The sequence below is a fragment of the Oryzias latipes genome, chromosome 21 (assembly GCF_002234675.1).
Source record: "Oryzias latipes chromosome 21, ASM223467v1".
Taxonomy (NCBI): domain Eukaryota; kingdom Metazoa; phylum Chordata; class Actinopteri; order Beloniformes; family Adrianichthyidae; genus Oryzias; species Oryzias latipes.
This window is the reverse complement of record NC_019879.2, coordinates 3,570,594-3,591,985: the sequence shown is the minus strand read 5'-3', so window position 1 is coordinate 3,591,985 and position 21,392 is coordinate 3,570,594. Positions and strand designations below refer to the sequence as shown.

Below are 21,392 nucleotides of genomic sequence, written 5' to 3'. Positions count from 1 at the left end.
AAGGGGGCATTCGGTCACACGTGCGCTCAATACTGCGTGGCTGCATCTCTTTGGGGCCACTGGCCAGCAGGAGCCAGTTCCTATTGTGCGTAAATGGGGTAGTCCCTAAACAAGTAGCTAGTGTGTTGAGGGGCCACAAACGCATGTCTAGGAACAATTAAGAATCAGCAATTAACCTATGAAGGATGTTTTTGTTGAGTGTGGAAGGCAGCTTGAGTGCCCAGAGGAAGTCCACGCATGAATGAAGAGAACATGCCAACGTAACCAGACCACTTCTGCGTTGTGTTTAAGGAATCAAAAGATGTTGGGACACAGCAGACCCCTCCATTTATTGCACATCTGACAATTTTCCTAAAAGAAAATAGAAACCAGTGTTAGCGTCCTGTATTAACTCCTACATGAGAGGTGAAAAGTAGAGGGAGATCAGTTTATTCTAACACTGAAATAAACCGTCAACATCTACAAATTTGTTGTACTTTTCATAACAGATTTCAAATAAGAGCATGTTGGACATAACTGACATAAAATGAGGATTCATATTGCTAACGGTACAGGACACCGTATTTAAAAAATCATCAATGTCTTTATCTTCAGAGGACAGTGGACTCATAAATAATCGTCGCAAAATGCTTATATTAATTCAATTTTAACTTTGTGAAATCAATGACGTCATATGACGTTTAAAAAGAACAAAAGTAGTGAGCATGGTGTCAGAATTGCTTTTAAGGGCATTACATAGTGCAGCACTATTTAGTTTTGTAGTAGTTAGGGTGGGATTTTGGACATAAACAATGTTCTACTGTTTAAAAGGGCAGAGGCCCCCCACCCCGCCCTAGGAAAAGAAAATCGTGGACACGCCTCTGTCTCACAGCACCTTCTTATGGAAAGTCCCGTAAATACAGAAAGTGAAAGCAAATTCGCGCGGAGGGCGTGTATTATTTTATTATTTTTGATTATTCTGACCCCGCTGACTGTTCAGGCGGACTTTGTGTCTTTGTGCGTGGCCTGTGCGGGGATCTGAAGGCCCCTGCGGGACCGAGTGACAGTTCGTCACTTCCCATAAAACAAAAGTGAAAGCGTTCCCGCCCGGCTCACTAGTGTTGGTTTCAGTCTGCTGGGGCCGCCGCGATGGCCGGAGAATATTCCCACCGGGTGGTGGTGGAACTGGAAAGCGGCGACGTCCCCAAAGTGAAGAACAAGCTGGTGAAGTACTTCCAGAGCCGCAGGTCCGGCGGCGGAGACTGCCAGGTGGACTATGAGGAGGGCAGCCGCTCGGCGGTGCTGCGCTTCAGCAGAGAGGAGGGTGAGTAGTGACATTCAACCGGTCTGCCACGCGCGTCCGTGGGTGCTGCTCCCTGACGGCTCGGTTTCCACAGATAAGAAGAAAGTTCTGGATAAAGAAACCCACCAGGTCCAACTGGAGAAAGGGGTTCTGAAGATGACAGCTCGTCTGCCTCCAGAGGAGCAAACAGCAGCTCAGGTCAGCTGACTGGAATGAATACACAACAAACAAATCCACGGACACACAACATTTTAAAATCAAAGTTTTTTTGGTTAGAATATTTTCAGCTCAGGGATTTTTTTCCTAGTGAAAACATGTAAAAGTTTAATTTATTTCTTAGGCCTTGTTGTTTCAGGAAGTCCTCTGGAATTGTGGACACTCCTTTTGTTTGTTTGTTTGTTGGTATTAAAACATTATTTCCTTATGAGTACAATACATAACAAAAAGGAGCAAACCATGTTTTCCAAACAGAAATTTGCTTATTTGTGTAAATTAATTTTTTTCTGCCACCTATTATAGGAATACTTTCATCCAAGGAAGTACAATACACTCAAAAAGAATCCATATTGAATATAAAAACCTGAAAGATGTTTCTAGCTTTAAGCATATCGATAACATTTTGAAGACAACTCTTAATTATTTATTTTAATTTGTAAAATCATAGTTTCGCTTTTACCATCCGATATGTCAAATACTGCCACCTTGTGGAGTTATGATTAAATTAATAACTGTCAGTGGGGTGTCTATATCAATAAGGTTAATATACATTTAATAATTATGATGGAGTATTAGGGTCACCATAAAAGTGAAAAATAAAATAAATACATTTAGGAGAATGTAGTCGTTTTGAGCCAGATGCCAGCTCAGATGAGCAAAAGGAAGATGAACCTGAGCTGTTTTTAAACAAAGTATTTTTTTATCTGCTCCTGATCCATCAAGATTTGATTACAAAAAATACTCAGAAATGCAGTTTTAATTTTACTTTTTTTATATACTGTATGTCCATCATGAGAAAAGCTACAACAACATGTTGAAAAAACACCAAAAAACTGGGTCTTTAACCTCTTTTATATAAATATGTATCAAACCACTTCTGCTTCAAAATTAGCTTATCTTCATTCTAATTTTTTTAGTGTTTAAAAAAAGTGTTTAAAAAAAAAGCCACAGTGGGACCGGGCCTTAGACATGATCCATCTCTGTTTTTTTTATGTGCTATGAGGCGTTTGTTTTTCTTTGTGGTGATACAGAAAATACGGAGCCCGTGACCTAACATGAGAAAAAAAACAATGAATTTGTTCCTACTAGTGTTGTGCCGATGGACGATATCATCGTCCATCGGCACAACGGAAGGATATAACGGAAGGATATAAATTCCGCCGAGCGGCTTTTTTTTCCAAACTTTATTGAATGTAACAATTCAATACAAAACAATGTTAAACAGCGCCGAGCGGCTTTATATATTGACATGTCAGCTCGGTAAAATACGAGATGATCTTCTAAACGTGCCTTTAATAATGTTACGGTTATTATGAAACACCTGTTCGCTCATCATTTGAATTTTAATCCGTGTGGTCAGTTCTTTATCTGAACGAAGCCAGGATTAGCAGTATGCTAACACGGGCTAACAACATTAGCTTTGGGTGGTGCTGCTTGCTGGCTGCACGTAAACATGTAAGAATAACATCAGACTTTATTTAGTCGGGACACGACTGGAAACACTAATCCGCGTGATTGTTTGAATGTTTTCTAAGGACTGAGCGACATTTCTGCTTTGAAGCTCAAACCGCTGTGTGTCTGCTGACGATCCGAGCTGTGCTCAGACACACACTTTTAGACCCGGTTCTGAGTTCGGTTGCTTGTACCCCTAGAGCTGCAGGACAGATCGCAGTCTTAAATCTCCCACACATAGCGCTCATGTAACAAAGCACCCCCCCTTTCCCCTCAAACACAAAGCTGTAAGTCCGCGCTCCGCCGGTCCACTTCAGTAGTGAAGTGCGGGAGCGGACTACTTCTTTTCTATTTTGTTTGTCACTTTTTTTGTTAAAGTCACTTCCCTCAGTTTATACCTGATCATCGCGGATAAGTCATTAGTTGGGAAATAAAATGAAAAAAGCAAAAAAACGAATAGCAGTTATATAAGAACGAAAAATGTAAAAATACCCCCCCCCCCGACGATGTCATCGTCCATCCCGATGGTTGACAGCAAACATCGTCAACGGCCAATTTAAGGGACATCGCCCAACCCTAGTTCCTACGAAATAATAATTCACGTGATAAGCCATTCATATACACGGATGTGAGCAACACTTGGATTTACAGCAGATACCTTCACATTTCGGTTATTAAATAAGATAACTGGTTTAAAGCAATAATGAAATATATTTTGCCATTGCATCATTGATGTTTCCATTGACTTTAGCGAGGTGATGGCTACTCCAGGCGGCGTGCTGAAGGACAGACGGAGAGCCGCTGTCTGCCGCCAGAGCGATATAGCGACCTACGGCGGCGGAGCTCACTCTGCCGGCGCACAGCGAGATCCCCTAGTTTGATTTTTTTTTTTTTATGTTTACCCTCTTGAATGAATGTGGGTCACAGAGACACAATGTGGCGACGGAAAGCGGCAGGACGGAGTGCGTGGAAACGTGATTACCAATACTTTTGTGGAGCTTTTTAAAATAAATAAATATCTTCCGTGTTTTCCATGCATTGTAATGAGACACACACAGACAGAAATGGGAAGAAGGTATCTGCTTAAAATCCAAGTATTGCTCACATCCGTGTTTATGAATGACTTGAATTATTATTTCGCAATAATGAAATATTATTTAGTGTGAACAAATAAATTATTATTTTTTACCCATGTCAGGTCACGGGCTCCGTAGAAATTAGTCAACGCTGGAGTTCTTTGAGAAGTAGAATCCGCTTGTTCTGAGCTTTGACGTTTGCCGTGACGTTGATGCTTGGGAAGCTGCAGAGGCAGGCAGGGACCGTCAATAAAGTACAATAAAGACAAACAATATCTCAGTAACTCGCCATAAATCATCTCAAAAACATCACAAGTACTCATTATTGTTTAAACAAACTCCACAGAAATTCTTGATATCATTACTCTTTCTCTAAGAGTGAACCAGGGTGTTTAAGTAAGCAAATTATATATCTTCGCTTTGCGACTACATCTCTTGTAGTCCTAAAAAAACAGAGCGAAAACAAGAAAAGAGGAAAAAGTAGAATTGTATTAAAAACCAAAGAAATAACAAAAAACCCAAAAAAAACTCAATATTTTATAAAGTTTGAAAAAAAAAAACGAAAAAAAAAAAAATTACATCAAATATCTTGAAAAACAGACTACATGCTACAAAGTTGGGCACACCCACAAAGTGAGCGTCCAGCAGGTCTTTGCTGCTTTGTTCCCAATATTGTCGTGGATATTGACTCACAAAATTAGTAAACAGTTCATAGGAAAACAAAACCGACTGGCAATATTGTGACAAACACAAAAACAAAACCGATCAGGTCTACGACACGGACACGTTGTGGCTCTTCAACTTTAAATTGCAACTCATCTTCTGGTTTCATTAGCAGATGATGTTAGAGCCCAGCCTGTTTGGAGTTCTGTAATACAGAAAAATGGAAAGGCATATACACTGCTATAATGTCACAAGAACAGGCAGACTGCTGGATCCAAATGCAGCATGTTTATTAGCTCAGCTAAAAGCCCACAAAGCTAAATCAGGGTCAGGCAGGCAGGGGTCAATGACAAGCATGAGATCAAAGGAGAAGTAACAGAGGTAGTCAGGATCCAGGCGAGAGTCAGGGCAGGCAGCAGGCGAACAGAGTCAGAGCCAAAACAGGGTCAGGAGACAGAGGATCAGGAATAACGCTGGATAAGGAAGGTAGAGTGGCACCAACAATACTTCACACTGAGTGAGGCTCAGTGCAGTGCTTAAGTATACTGTGAGTGATTGTAAATGAGAGTCAGGTGTGTGGCATCCAGAAACTGCACTGGGGATGCAGGGAGATGAAGTGCAGTTATAATTCTGGAGAGAGTTCCCGCTGGTGACCAGAAGGGGAGATCTGACTTCTGACACAACTTGAAAGCAAAAGCACAAGTGATTTTTTTTTTTATTATCACAGCTAGAAATAAATTCTGGTGTCAGGGTGGTAAAACTTTATTCTTTCCATGCTTTTATTTTGGCACTTTCATTTTAGGATTTAGTATTATTGCCATTAACACTTGTTGCCAATTTAACTTAGACTTAATGTGTTTATTGTTTTTTATTTGCAGTGTAAACTGTGCTGAGTGTTTGTTTGAAAGGTACCACACAAATATAGGTTTAGCTTTATTAATGATAAAAAAATCACTTAAGATGCTCCACTGAAATAAGATTGAGAATGTTGATTTTTATAGATTAGAAAATGGCTCATGGCTTTTTTTTTATGTCATGCAGAAAAGCCCAGCTCCCGAACAGAAGAAGAAATGTAAGTATGAAATGAAGAAACCAATTAATTTACTATTGAAAGTCTGTGTTAAATTGCTCATACCACCTTAATATTTGAAACTTCTTTGTAGTTCACCTGGTGGTTTTACAACATAAAACAAAAAGAGCAGCGGTTACAAAGGTTATGTTTCCTGCAAGACATGAGACTAGAATTAAAAAAGAAGATTTTTACAATAGATCTATTGTGTAAAAGATATTTCTATCTTTTTAAAAAGAAAATAAGATTGTAAAAGCAAATCCCCGGCTTTTGGGTGGAATATTTAAGGAAAAACTACCAGTCAGACGTTTGAGTATGCTTTGAGTGATAGTTTTTATGCAAATATTAAATGACTGAAGATTTATTTTTACTTTTTGAGAGAGCTTGGTCATGGTTAGATTTTAGTCATGGTTAGATTTTATTATAAAACCAAAAGGATGTTGTATATAGAATGTTTTTATAAGTTTTATAATTAAAAAATACAATAAATAAACAATATAAATATAAATAAATACAAATATATAAGTGTTGAATATAGAAAAAGGTATACGCTCCCAAAAGTGTTCTGTATTTAACTTTGATTCATAATTTGATTTTTGATAAATACCTATTTGATTGTTGCATTTGTCAAATTTATATTCCAAAGTTAATTTTGCTGGACTATAAAGGCATTTTTTTATGTAGCTATTGATTCGAACTGAAAAAAGAAACAAAACAAAAGGAAACTTTCATAAATAAAATTACAATTTCAAAATTAAAAACAAAAATGTTCTATATTAAGTGAAAAATAATTTGATTATTCAATTTTATCGATAATGTTGTATTGACCTTCTGGATGAAGTTACAGATAGATGAACACAATGTCCTAAAATTAAGGTAAAAGATTTCGTTAGTGTTCAGAAATAAGAAACAGAAAAACCCCAACACGGTATGTACTGCATCAGTTTATGGACTACAACTGCAAATCAATTCATATGTGGTCCTGTTTTAATATTTGCTTTTCAAAATCAAGAATTTAACTACATGCTTCCTGTTCTGTTCTGGGTTGTCATTTAACTGAGGTTTGGTTTTCTTCTTAACAGCCAATGATGCAGAAATTCCTAAACAGGAACTTACAGATGAGGCCGACCATTCCCCTGACACAGAAGAAGAAGAGCTGTGTTCAACCTCGGCGGTTTTGGAGAACATTTCTGCAGAGACCAGCCAGGAATTCTTGGAAATGTTGGTGGAAAATGTATTGAAGGGTCTCCGCTTATCATCCCAGAAATTTAGTTTGGAGATGCTTCCAGAAATTTCCTCAGCTGTTGTGACTTTCCAGACAGGAGCAGGTACTTTATGTTGGCGTAAACTTATAAACGTAGGTCCAAAAAACCTACACCAAGGTCTTACTTATTGATGAAGTGCTGATTCTTTTTTTGTTTTTTATTATTTTGCAGACAACTCTACTTTTATCAAAGCCTGCCCTCAAAACCGGATGTTTAACAGGAAGGGATTAATGGTCCGGTCTCTGGAACTGACAAAGCAAGTTGCCATCAACAATGAACACAAGTTTAATGCAGACGTACTCCAACTATACTTTGATGGTAAAGGTGGAGGTGTTGAAGATGTTTTGCTTAATGAAGAGGAGCAGTCCGCTGTCATCACGTTTACAGAGCCTAAAGGTATTTCTGTTGATCTATGCATGTTTGTGAACCTTAAGTTGTTTTTACATACATTGGGGCAAAAGGTATAAAGTCAGCTACTAATCCTGCAAGTTGTCTTACGTAAAAAGAGGAGAAATGTTTTTTTTTTTTTTTTACCATTGATCACTTCAAAATCCCAGTGTCGGATTTTTGAAGAATTTATTTTGGAATTGAGGAGGAAAACAGTATTTGGTCAATAACAGTTCTTGTCAATACATTGTTGTATACCCTTTGTTGGCAGTGTTAGAGGTAAAAGGGTTTCTGTAGGTCTTCACCAAGTTTTTACAGACTGTTGTTGATATATTGGCCCATTCCTCCATGCAGATCTTCTCCAGAGCAGTCACATTTGGGACTTTTGCTGAGCAAAAAGGATGTTCCCCTTTCACAGGTTTTCATGGGGTTGATGTCTGGAGACTGGCTTGGCCACTGCAGGACCTCAAAATGCTTTTTACCTAGTCACTCCTTTGAGGTCCAGGCAAAATGTTTAGGATCAATGTCATGCATGAAAATTCCGACACATTTCTTCCTTAATGCTGTCACCTATGGATGCAGGTTTTCACTCTAGCTTAAAAAGCTAAATTTCACTCATTCAGTCTTTCCTTTATACGGATCAGTCGTCCTGGTCACTTTCCAGAAAAACAGCTGCAAAGCTTGTTGTTTTCCACTGACTTGCTACAGAGTAGGTATGGTGTTCTTTGGATGGAACTATGCATTCTTTTTTCTCCAAAAACAAAAAAAGTTGAGATTTTACCAAAAAGCTCTATTTTGGTTTCACCTGACCACAAGAATTTTCCCCAATCCTATTCTGGATCATCCAATTGCTTTTTAGCAAACTTCAGACCCGCCTGGACATGGACTTGCTTAAGCAGGGTACCGCGCTTGGCACAGTGGTGGCGTGGTGTGTTACTTTGGTCTTACTTACCGTACTTTGCTACTTTGGTCTCAACTCACTGCTGGTCATTCACTAGGTCCCCTGTGTAGTTCTGACATTTTTACTCACTGTCCTTACGATCATTTTGACTTCATGGCGTGAGATCTTTGTGGAGCCTCAAATAGGAGATTTTTGGTTCAATTTTGGTTCTGTTCTTTGACAGCTTTTTGGTCTGGAGTTTGGACTGTGATCATTGGACAGATGTCTTTTCTACTGATAGAGTTTAATCACACCATGCCCTTGATAGAGGTAACAAATGGAGGACAGAGGGGGCTCTTACAGAAGAACATACAGGTCTGTGAGAACCAAACTTCTGGCTAGTTTGTAGGTAACTAAACATTTATTTAACCAAGGAATTAACTATTTTTCATAAAAGATCCTACAATAGGATTCCTGGGTTTTTTCTACCCATTCGGACTCTCATAGTTGAGGTATACCTGTGATGTAAATTAAAGGCCTGTCTCATCTTTTTAAGTGGGACAAGTTGCACAGCTTGTTGCTGACTACGTACTTTTTGCCCCACTGTTGCTGTACTCACAATAAGACACCATTATTACTAATATAGCTTGAATGGTTAAAACATTTTTCTTCTTCAAAGGTGTTAGGGATGTCCTCAAAGAAAAGCACAACTTCAAAAATAAAGAAATCAAAGTCTATCCATTTTATGAGTCTTTGGGAGTGGCTCTCTACGGAAAAGATAAGAAAATCCTCAAACTTCCTGCAACCATCTCTGAGCCCTTGGAGAGCGCTGTCTTTGCATACCTGAAACAGAATCCGGCTGCACTGGAATCCATTCGCAGTGACTTGGAGAAGCATTTCTGCAATGTGGCCCTTGACCAGGCTGCGGTGTGCTTAGGACCCAAGCCTCTGTTACTGAAGCAAAAGGATTCCAAAACATTGATCAGAGAGTGGACCAACACAGTGAAGGCTGCCTTTACACAAACTATGTCTAAATTCAAATCTACAACGTTCCAGCTAAAGCCAGAGGCTGTAGAAGAGTCTGAGAGGGCAATTCGACAGACTCTGCTGAAGGTGCCTGATGAGGTTATTTTGGTGCCTGATAAGGCTCAGGGTGTTTTATCTGTGGCTGGTCTTGTGGATAATGTAAACGCACTAGAGAAACCAATTCAGGAAGTCATTAACAAAACTGCACAAAGGGTGGAGAGGCAGAAATTAAGCAAAACCCAGGAGGTGAAAGTATCACCTACAGTCTTTCATATCCTGTGTCAGGATGGTTTTGAAGACAAGCTTTTGTCATTGTTCCCCGAGCTCCAGATGTCCTTCAACAAAGAGAAATCCACTCTGAAAGTTACTGGTCTTGTCGACGAGATTTTTGCTGCCACCAAAACCATAAACGATTCAAGTTTTTCATTAAAGCGACAGAGTTTAGATATGGAGGAAACTTTGCTGGATTTTTTGAAAGGTGGAGAAGAAGTTGAACTGACAAATTCTCTCCTTACCGCCTACGACATAAACGCTGCTTTGGAAATCAGTGCAAATAGGGTGCAGCTCATCGCTGCTTCGGAAGAAGATTTAATGGATGCCCAAGAGCATCTGAGGCAGTTGTTGACTAGTAAAGGCTTTGTTGTTGAAGATGCGGACGTACTAAAAATGGCAAAGTGGAAAGAGTTGGTCAGGCAGATGGAGGATGAAACCAACAGCTCGGGTAGCAGGATTCAAATCCAAACCACCGATCAGCAAGTAGTGGTGTGCGGTCATAAAGATGTGGTGGAAAAAGTCAGTTTCACATTAGAAGAGTTCTTAACGCAGAACGCTCGTGTCGATGAAACTGTTCATGTGAAAGCAAATATCATTATAAAGTACTTCAGAAGTCCTGAAATGCCGTGGTTAACAGAGTTGCAAAAGCAAGTGAACGTGTCTTTCCAAAAAAACACCATCCACCTAAGTGGTTCTAGAGCCGCTGTGGAAGAAGCCAAGATGTCTGTTGAATCAATGTTGTCGTCTTTAGTCTTTGACAGTTTAATGGTCAACAAACCTGGAGGGAAGAAGTTCTTCCTGGAGAAGGAAAACATGTATCTTTCCTCACTCAAGAGTGAAACTGGTTGCTTGGTACAGCTGGTTGATGAGGTTGTTCAGGGTTTGGAAGACGCCATTAAGCAGGAGTTTGGCAATCATGGAGTCAGTCATTCTCAACAAGCTGTTCCTCCAAAAGACATCAAAAAGAGGTCTCCTGCTTCTGATCCCTTCCTGTGTCAAGTGAAAACTAAAGAAGGCTTGTGCATCATTCTTAAAAAGGGAAAAATAGAAGCTTCAAAGGTAACTCCTCTATTTTTCTGTTAGTCTGTATTTTTTGGAGATCTCTTGAGTTTATCGAGCCCATTTGTTACCCTTGTTTTAGACGGAGGTAACGGTCAACACGATATTCTCGGATCTTGCACTGAATAAAGGTGCAGTTTCAACTGCCATTCTGAATGTGGCAGGGCCCAAACTTCAGCAGCTAGTGATGGCTCAGAAAGCAGCCGGAACTGAGGGGGAGATCATTATTACTGATGGCTGCAATCTGAAGAGCCAGAAAGTCTTTCACGCTGTTGCCACCAAGTGGGACAATGGTAAAGGCGCTGCTGAACAGGTAACCCACTGTCATACATATATTTAAATAGCAAAAAAAAAAAAAAGGTCATACATTTATTGAAATCTACCTGCAAAGATGCTGGTTTTTATTTCACTACTTCTCTCTTAGGTGTTGAGTGGAATATTCAAGGGTTGCTTGGAAAAGGCAGAAAATGGTAATTTGACCTCCATATCGATCCCTGCCATTGGCACGGGAAACCTGGGTTTTCCAAAAACCCTTGTAGCCTCCATGATGCTGGATAAAATTGTTGAGTTCGGTAGCCAGGCACAACCCAAACATCTGAAGAGGGTTGAAATAGTTATTTTCGCTGGAGATGCACCAACAATCCAGGTGAGGAAAGAGAAACACGTTAGAACAGTTACACACATGTAGGAATCATTGTAAACAGCAACTGTTTTCCCATTTAACATACGCATATTTTTTAAGTTTTCTCCTTTCTTTCCAAGTATATTCATTACCATGTCTTTTTACTGTTAGTTTAGTTTCACTTTTGCTCAATGGGCTGTAGTGGCTCAAAAAAACTCAGCAAAGTTTAGATATTTAAAGTTTCTAATTCTGTTTTTTTTTTACGTTGATGTTTAATTTAGTTTTAAAGAATTGTTTCAGTCTTTGTGTTTGAAAATCAATCAAGGTAGGCTCTTGATCTTTTTGTCCACAATGCAATGTTTATGTGGCATTTTAAAGCCACATTATTGTTATTTTTAAAATCAAAGTAGTAATAATCTGATTACATTAACTCTTTTTTTAATACTTGTTAACAGGAATTTACCAAGGAATTTATGCGGAAGTTCCCCAATGCTTCCGTTGGCTCAGATATTAAAAGTTCCTCACAAACAACAGGTAACAACAACCTTTACTAATCTTCCCTTACAAACTACCGTGCTAATACGCTTATCCATAAGGGGTTCAATAAATGGCAACTAAAGTAAAAGCTTATAAAGACTTAGATAATATGCTGTATTTATTGTCAGTTTCTCTTTTATTTTTACCAGCAAGGCCCTTCTCAAAGGTTACTTCCAGTACTGGGATGCATGAAACTACAATGGGAAATGTGACTATCCAAGTAATAACCGGAGATATAACCAAAGAGACCACAGATGTTATTGTTAATTCTTCGGATGAAAAATTTACTCTCAAGTCAGGTAAAAATAAACCAAAAAAGAGGAGGATTTTCATATTTTTTTTATATAAATTGGATTAATTGTTCATTTTCACAAGTTTTCTTAAATCTTGAAATGTTTAAATTCTGAGACGGTTGGGTTTTATTCCCTCTTCCTTTCCATAGGAGTATCCAAGGCCATTCTGGATGCTGCCGGTCAGGCTGTTGAGCAAGAGTGCCAAACCTGTGGTAAGATTACGATTCGGAAACTTGGAACCTTTGTGATTCTGGGAATTCTGAGCTGATGATTAACTGGATCTGCAGCCTTTTCACATGATTATCTAGAAAGGAAGGGCACGCTCAACACCCACACTTTATAATTTGGTATGGTTAAATCCGGTCTCTTCTCCTGTAGGTGCCCAACCAAATTCAGGCATGATACTGACACAGTCTGGGAACCTTAAATGTAAGAAGATTCTCCACCTGACTGGACAGACAGACCCTGTGAAAGTCCAGAAGGTTGTCAAGGATGCTCTGGGAATGTGTGCGAAACAGTCCTTCACCTCTGTCTCATTTCCAGCCATCGGCACAGGTGAGACCAAATCAGAAATTCTTCCCCCCAACTCTCGGTTGATGAAACACACAATGATCGCTGAAGTAAGGATTAAAGGGTGTCTTCTCCAAAATCCATGTTTCAGTTTCAAAGGGTTTAAATCAGGACTCTTAGGCTACGTTCACACTGCAGGCTGAAACAACGCAATTCCGAATTTTTTGCCCCTAAGCGGCCCAGTTCCGATCTTTTCATGACAGTCTGAATGACACAGATCCGATCTTTTCAATTGCGACCCAGGCCCCGTGGGTTTGCCGTCCTGATTCCGAATTGTAGCCGTTCTTTTCAATTGCGACCGCCGTCTGACCGGCCAGGCGACTTGATTCCGAACCGTACGTCATCGACACGCAACAAACGTCATCATTTTGCGTTGAAGTAGGCGGGAACGAGAACATAAACAACAACCATGGTTGACGATGCTGCTGAGACCAGTCAGTGGAAGGGAAGCAGGTCACTGATTGGATTAATATTTGGGGTGACAGCTCTCTTCAGGCCAAACTCCAGGGCTCTTATTGCAACTGGGCGGTTTTTGAAAAAATTTCCAGATAAATGGCAGAGCGTGGTCTTTAACCTTTCCCGCGATAACTTTTTTTTCTTTCTCCCCTTTCCGACTGTGCTCAGAAGCGCGGGGGACCCGAGGCGATCCTCCTCCTCCTCCCTGTTCTGACCCTTAGATTCTCCAGAACGGGTTAATAAAGAGTCCATAGCATTTATTCTGGGGGAAACCTTCTTTTATTACCGTCCTCCGTAACACACAACATGAATGCGCGCCCACACTGCCCCCCCCCCCCCCCTATTCTCTATCGCGGCACGCGCTTGCACACACGCGGGGGCGCGGCCCCAACACATACACATTCCTCTTCCACTACAGTGGGTACAGACGATCCCGACTCCAATGCCTTCTTAAAATGAGAAGATTGTAATTGTGCTGCTCCTTCGTGAAAATAAATTTAATATTACAAAAAGAGCTCCGCTTTTGACAACACTGTTCTAGACATCCATTGTTAACGTTTGCTCCGCAAACAACGAGTGACGTCGTTCACCGTTGAGTATTCTTCTGGCTTCTGCGCATGCGGGTCTCGTTTGGGTCGTGTCACGGTCACACTGGAGATCACAAAAGTTCGGATTTACTTGGAAATGTGAATGGTCTAGCAAATAATTCGGATTTCTTCAAAAAATCCGAATTGAGCGTTAAGCCCTGCAGTGTGAACGTAGCCTTAGAATCTCTGACTCTTACCCATTTATAGCAAAGACTTTTTTTTCCTGGTGGTGGGCGGAGCCTCAAAGCAACATCTGATCCTGTCCCACGAGAACCAAAATAGGCAATGCTATAAAATTGTCTCCAAACACCAGAAAAGTCTCCAGTGACAACAGGAAAAGTGGCCAGATTTGTTGTTAGTTGGGTTTAGCAAGAAAGTTACCAAGTTGGAAACATGAACACAGAGACTATGTGCATTTTTTTCTACTGGCAAGCTGCGGGCAACAGGTCGTGGGGAACACTTATACAACATGCAGGGGTAAATAAGGGTGCAGTAGGTGAGATGCAGGCACATCAAATGGACTAGTCTTTTTTTTTTCTTCAATTTTAATAGATTTTTTTCTCCCTCTTTTTACTTTTACCAAAAACACAAATGACAAAATAAATTTAAGAAAAACTATTTGGGTTTTAGCATCTCGTTTGGAAATGTGCTCAAACTCAAAGTTCAATTAAACACAAGCTGTAAAGTGTTTGTAGATCAACGCAGCAGATATTTTCTGAACTAGCGCCATCTTGAGCAGCTCATAAAGAGAAACACTTCTCACACTCAGCAGAATCTCTGTTTCAGGTGGTGAAACAAATCTGTTGTACTTCCACTTTTGGCAGCTTTAATCTTCATACAGACTCCGACTTCTAATCTGTCTGGGCTCTCTGCTTTTGGCATTTTCACATGGTCTATGAAGTGTTTTCTTTTTTTAATCACAAAAAAATAAAGCTGAGCTAAAAAGCCCCCTTGTACTCCCCATGAGGAGAGGGGTTTCAGTCAGTCACCTTGAGTCTGAACCAGCTGAGAAAGTATTTTTATAAGAAAATGAAATTGCTTTTAAGCATTTAATAAATGGCATTAACACATCTTTAATGACATGTACTGTAACTGTAAACTCAAATTGAAACGACAGATTCACTAAAGGGGAGCAGATTAATGGAAAATGTACCGTTTTCCTAAATTTGCCTTCAGTTTATTCATTTTTACATGAAATCATAATAAAAACAGCCTAAAAACATAATGTTTTGGATTCTTGCCCAGCCCTAGCTGCACCCATTAAGTCGTTTGCAATCTGCCTTTATTCTGACGCCCATTTTCTTCTCCCTGTTGATGAGTTCTCATGGCTTAGCTGTTTTTCTTTTGTCTGCTGCATCCTTTCAGGTCAAGGCAATGTGCAGGCCGGTAAGGTGGCAGACGCCATGTTGGACGCAGTGATCGATGTATTGAGCCAAAACCCTTCAAGTACCCTGAAAACAGTCCGCATAATCATCTTCCAGCAGCAAATGCTGAAAGACTTCTACAACAGTATGCAGCAGAGGGAAGCTGGAGAACAACAGGAGAAAGCCACAGTACCCTCTTCTATTGGCCAAAGACTCAAAAGTAAATGTGGAGGTTTTTTATTTGATTTCCTAATGCTATATAGTATTGTTTAGAAATGGAAAACTTTAAAATGTATTATAATACATTTTCTTTCAGGCCTCTTTTTGAGTCAAAATGAAGAGAAGCAGAAGAAGGAGGATGATATTTCCATTGTGCCGGTCAAACCGGACCCTGCTTGCTTCCACATCTGCGGCGGCACACAATCTAAAGTAAATGCAGCCAAAAAGTGGATAACTGACCTGATATCCAACGAACAAACCACTATACCCATAACTGACAACGCCATCTTAGACCTGTCGAAGGCAGACTGCCAGCACATCAACGGCATCCAGAAGAAAATGGGGGTGACCATCCAAATGGAGAACAAAAACTCCCAGACCTCGCTCATCGTGGAAGGCCTCAGCAGGGACGTGATCAAAGCCCTTCGTGAGATTGACGATATTCTGAAAAAAGTTAAAAGCAAGCAGGAGTTGGACAAATTGGTGGAGCTGACGGGGGCAGTGGCAGACTGGCAGTACCAACTGCAGGGGCAGCAATTTCAGAGTTTTGATCCAATGACGAACTACAAGCTTGAGCAAGCAATGCAACAGGAGCTGCCGTCGGTAAACATCAAAGTCCAGGGACAAGACTACACCGCCACCCTACCTGAAGGACCAGCTACAGACAAGAAGGGAAACACTCTGCAAATTAAACGAATTGATAAACTAAAAGGCAAGATTCAGGTGCTAAACCTTTACATTTGCAATTCTGACGTCAAGCTAACTGAACGTTCTTGTGTGAAATCTAGGTGAAGGTATTCCAGAACACTGGCAGCAGATGCCTCCCAAGACCACCTGTTTGGTTGCCAACGTCCAGGCTGGCACACCAGAGTACAATGAAGTTCTCCAACTGTTTCAGGCTTCCTGCAAGCGAAACGTGATAAAGGTACCCTCTCGCTCCTCCCGCGGGAGTATGGTTTTGAAAAAGCTTTACAGTTTAGGCAACCTTTGGTGAAAATTTTTAATGAAACCCTTTTTTTCTTTGATCTTAGATTGATAGAATCCAGAATCCTGCACTGTGGAGGAGTTTACAAATCAAGAGGAGTGAGCTGGAGGTGAGAAACGGCCACCAGAACAACGAGAAGCGGCTCTTCCATGGCACCTCCGAAGACACGGTGAAAATCATCAACGAACGCGGCTTCAACAGGGTTTATGCTGGAAAGAACGGTATGACATCCAAAGGCCTACTCTCTTACTTGCTACAGCTTTAGTTGAAGGTTCTTTGTTGAGTTATCTGGACTCAAAGTGTTCTTTCTAGAAACATGTCAGCCCTCATCTCAGTGACTGATGAAGAAATAAGACTTGAAGTCCAGATGCCATAATTCAACTTCATAACAAGAGAGTTTTAGATATGGCAGGAAGGGATGGAATTCAGATGAAGAAAATTTATTATATTTAGAAGACAGTTCAAAAATGTTTCTAACTTTCTCTGCAGGGATTGTGTTAATCCTTTTTTTTTGAATTCTTATCTAGAGTTACAAGAACAGACAGACGGCTGGATCCAAATGGAGCAGGTTTATTAGCTCAGCTAAAAGTTCACAAAGCTAAATCAGCGTCAGGCAGACAGGAGTCAATAACAGGCATAAGATCATCAAAGGAGAGACAGGATAGTCAGGATCTAAGCGAGAGTCAGGACAGCCAAACAGAGTCAAATACAGGGTCAGGAAACAGAAGATCAGGTCCAAATACAACGCCTGATAAGGAAGGCAGAGTGGCCCAGTGCAGTGTTTGAGTAGACTGTGATTAATTGAGTGAATGAGAGTCAGATGTGTGGCATCCAGGAAGTACAAACAGGGGTTGCTGGGAGATGAAGTGTAGTTAGAACTCTGGACATGGTTCCCGCCGGCGACCAGAGGGGGAGACAGAGTTCTGACTTCTGACTCTTAGGTTAAACGTCAGTAGAATAACTTCTTCCCTGTTCTACCTTTAGACAGCATCAATGTCAAGAATTCAAATATTTTGGTCAAATCACATTTAAATGTAAAATAAATGTATTTTATATACATTTGTTTTACGTGGAAGAAAATTCATTCAGTCTGCTAATTTGTTATCCACTCACTTTCTAGTAGAAACAAAAACTGTTCTTTTTCTCTTTTCTTTAATTTGGGAGGGTTTACTAAAGAAATCAAAAGAAACAAGATAATTAAATATTCTCAAAACTACCATGTTCTGCCCCTCTCTTTGCCTTTCGTCTTGTTTTCTGTCCCTTTTCTCATTCTTGACTTTCTTTATCTTCTGTTTGAGTTTTTTTTCTGGTTTCATCTTCCTACACTTTCGAAAAAGTGGCAACAAATTTCTTGCTTTCTCCTTGGCTTTTCCTTTTCCTACCGCCGCTCGGATAATAAACACTGTAGTGTCTCTCTTTTTTTTTTTTAAAGAATCTCTTCGATCGGTTTCTATGCTAGCTAACTTGCTGTTGGTGATGACGGAAAAGTCCATTGCTGCAGAGGGACGGGGAGGACAAAACACTTTTGCATGACCAATTTTAAGTTGTTTTAAGCGAAGACAGAGTTAAATAATAATGGCAGTGAAAATGAATAACAAATATTTAAATATTTTATTACTGGGTAATAAAATTTATTAGGTAAACAATTGGCTACCTTTGCCTAATGGTAAATCTGTCCCTGACTTTTTTTATATACCTCCCTCCCATCTGAATTATTTTAAATTGCATCCTAGCACCTAATCACGACGGAGAGAGTTTTAGGGCCAGTTTACAAAAAAAGATATTTTTTAACCCCTTGTGCTATCTTAGATGACCCCACCCTTACATTGACGTGTTCTCCCTACCATGACAAAGGTGGACAAAGGTGGAAAGATTTCATGTAATCCATGGAAACCAGTGAGGTTCACAAATCATTAAAGAAAAAACGTTCAGCGCACTGTCTAGTGGGTCTAGATGACCCAACTCCCAACGTTAAAGTGCCTACGATAGCACAAGGGTTACATTACGAATTTTAAGTCGTAAAAAAAGTCATAGATAAACAAGGAATAAACCCCAAAGTTTTCCGTTTATCAGAGCCTAGCTTGAAGATGAAATATGTGGAGCCTTTTGTGAAGCTTTATTTCCAGATTATTATAGGTTTAAAACAAGGAGATTCTGAACCTTTTGGCGACTCAACATCAGATTATTGTCAGTGGAGCCGTCTTTCCGCGGTTCGGTGTCAGTAAAGCGGAGTTTCATATGTAAAATAAGGAGTTCGGAGACACGTTTTGGTGTAGAGGACCGCTGCAGCCTTTATTCTCCTTTTCATTCACATAACCTGAAGTTCATCTGTCACCTTACGTCATGAACCTGTCATCCGAACACCAATGCAGAAGTAAACAGTGTTCCATACGCCCCCTCCTGCAGATGAAACGTCCTGTTTCAACATAAAACAATAAAGAGGAATGAAAATAGTCTGTAATATTAGCATTAGAATGTTGAAAATGCCAAAAAGTGCTCCTCCTCAGATGGAAGTGTCACACAGGCGTAGAGATTGAAAGGATTGAAGTGAACATCTGCAGGGACACCGACGACTTCATCAACGGGCTGCAGAGATCCTGCAAGCCATCCATCAATAAATAAAACATTAATAAATCAAACAAATGAGCTTCCAGACCCTTGGAACGTTATCAATAAACATTCAGCTCAGTTTAGTCTGTCTGCTCTGCTGCTGCGCAGCGTTCACTTTTTGTTCTCGTAAATCTACGATTTTAAATCTCTTTTACTTTTTTTTTTCTTTTTGGTGGCCCTAAAACTCTGTCGTACCTAATAACAGAGTACATTTTTATGCTAATTCTCATTGGAAATTTGAAGCATTACTTTCATATCGCCGAGGTAACAAATGTTTTTTTTTTCTGTGAGCAATCAATAGAACAGAAAATACACAGTTTTCAAATTGTTTATACTTGTGAACTTATGTAAATTGGCAGAAGGTCCAACTGTATTTGAATAGCTCCAACTTTTTATTTAAAGCATTAAAATCTGTAAAGTTCAGTCAGCTGTCACATATCGGATCTTTAAACTTCCTATTTGTCTCTTTCCCAGCTGCATATTTTGGGAACGGCACTTACTTTGCTGTAAACGCCAGTTACTCTGCCCAAGACACCTATTCCAAGCCCAACGCCAACGGGGAGAAGATCATGTACCTGTGCCGAGTGCTGACTGGAGACTACACCCTTGGTCAACAACACATGATTGCTCCACCAGCCAAGAGTTCGCTCTCCATTGAGTTGTTCGACAGTGTTGTGGACAAGGTCGCCAATCCCAGCATGTTTGTTATCTTCCACGACACCCAGGCCTATCCTGAGTATTTGATTACATTCAAGTGATACTGCCATTCACGTAACCATTAAAAAATAAATAAAAATGTCAACACATCAGTTGTTTTGTTAGAAATGTTCAACTCATGGAGGGTGCTCATAATAAGGGAAAGCACTGTGGTTATTTTATAATAAAGTACACTGTTTGTACATACACTGATACTTCACATGACAAACGCTGTCCACAACCAACGACTCGCGTAACTGTAACTGACCGTGTGTCTAACAGAACAAACTTGCATCACATAACAAACCATAAAAAATCATCTAGTTAAAAATTCATTTTCCGTTAAAGAAAAATTAGCTGAATGCATCCATAAATGTGTTTATTTTTGTGTCATTTGGAGCTTACGTAAATATTTTCCTGGTTTCTCCTATCCTTTACTGTATTCTCTCATCATTTTGTTTTTCAAATTTGCTAGATTTTTCAGGCCAAAAATTGTGTACTTTGAGGTGCCAACATGTTAACAGTTGAAATTGTCATTTTCTTTGATCCATTGCTGTTTTTTAGCAACATATGCGATGTTTATGTGCAGGTAAGCAGTACTGAAATAATTGAATTAATAAACATGTGAAATAAACATGTAAATATCAAGTAAACGGCCATCTTTCTTTGTTTTAGTTCTCCATCAACCTACAAGTTAAAGAAGACATATGTCTTAATTACACACACGTGGTGAGTAAAAAAAACTAAACTAAGAGATGGCAAACTGTACGAAAGAGTTTTAGCGCCAGTTTATTAACAAAATTGGTTTTTTTTAAATTACGTCTTTAAAGTCGTAAATTTACGGGGAAAATGTTGTAGATTTACGGGAAAAATGCCAACGTTGTTCAAACCTTCTGGCCACTCAAAATCAGATTTTTGTCAGTGGAGCCGACCTTTCGGGGTTCAGTCGGTAAAGCGGAGTTTTGTAAATTAAAGAGCTCAGAGATATGTTTGGGTGTAGAAGACCGCATTTGTAATCTGCTATCATCAGTCACACACACTGAAGTTCATTTGTCACCTGACGTCATGAACCTGTCACCTAAACACCAATGCGGAAGGAAAACAGTGTTACAAATGCCCCCTCCTCCAGATGAAACGTCTCATTTCAACATAAAACAATCAAGAGTAATGAAAATAGTCTGTTATCCCTTGTGCTATCCTAGGCACTTTAACATTGGGAGTTGGGTCATCTAGACCCACTAGACAGTGCTCTGAACCTTTTTTCTTCAATGATTTGTGATCTTCACTGGTGTCCATGGATTACATGAAATCTTTCCACCTTTATCCACCTTTGTCATGGTAGGGAGAACACGTCGATGGAAGGGGGGGGGGGGGGGGGTCATCTAAGATAGCACAAGGGTTAAATTAGCATTAGAATGTTGAAAATGCCAAAAAGTGCGCCTCCTCAGACGGAAGTGTCACACATCTGTAGAGATCTGGTCTTTGGTGGAGGAAGAAAGGATTGAAGTGGACATCTGCAGGGACACCAATGGCTTCACTGGACTGCAGAGATCCTGCAAACCACCCATCAATAAATAAAACATTAATTAATCGTAAATCAAACAAATGAGCTTATTATCAATAAACATTCAGGTCACCTGTTCAACTGAGTTTAGTCAGTCTGCTCTGCTGCTGCGTGGCGCTCACCTGCTGCTGCTCTGTAAGCTCACTTTGACATTAATCTTGTAAATTTACGAGCTTTTTCTCATAATTTTTTTCTTTAAATCTAGTAATTTTACTTGTCTTATTTTTTGGTGGCCCTAAAC

General features: G+C 39.9%; 1 protein-coding gene across 2 annotated transcripts; it reads left to right on the top strand.

Moving 5' to 3' along the window:
• The first annotated feature begins 732 nt into the window (after positions 1 to 732).
• LOC101175033 (poly [ADP-ribose] polymerase 14) lies at positions 733 to 20,235 on the top strand. 2 transcript variants are annotated; one of them, XM_011489219.3, is made up of 17 exons: positions 733 to 1,303; positions 1,377 to 1,480; positions 5,731 to 5,761; positions 6,841 to 7,086; positions 7,195 to 7,419; positions 8,970 to 10,648; positions 10,731 to 10,961; positions 11,073 to 11,294; positions 11,726 to 11,804; positions 11,960 to 12,106; positions 12,250 to 12,312; positions 12,479 to 12,655; positions 15,079 to 15,297; positions 15,394 to 16,008; positions 16,085 to 16,221; positions 16,328 to 16,502; positions 19,366 to 20,235. In XM_011489219.3, the coding sequence occupies exons 1-17, from the start codon at positions 1,129 to 1,131 to the stop codon at positions 19,647 to 19,649; spliced, it is 4,809 nt and encodes a 1,602-aa protein (XP_011487521.1). In that variant the 5' UTR covers positions 733 to 1,128; the 3' UTR covers positions 19,650 to 20,235. The 2 variants fall into 2 exon arrangements, with proteins under 2 accessions (XP_011487521.1, XP_011487520.1); XM_011489218.3 differs by having other exon boundaries at positions 735 to 1,303; positions 11,957 to 12,106.
• Positions 20,236 to 21,392: the final 1,157 nt, after the last annotated feature.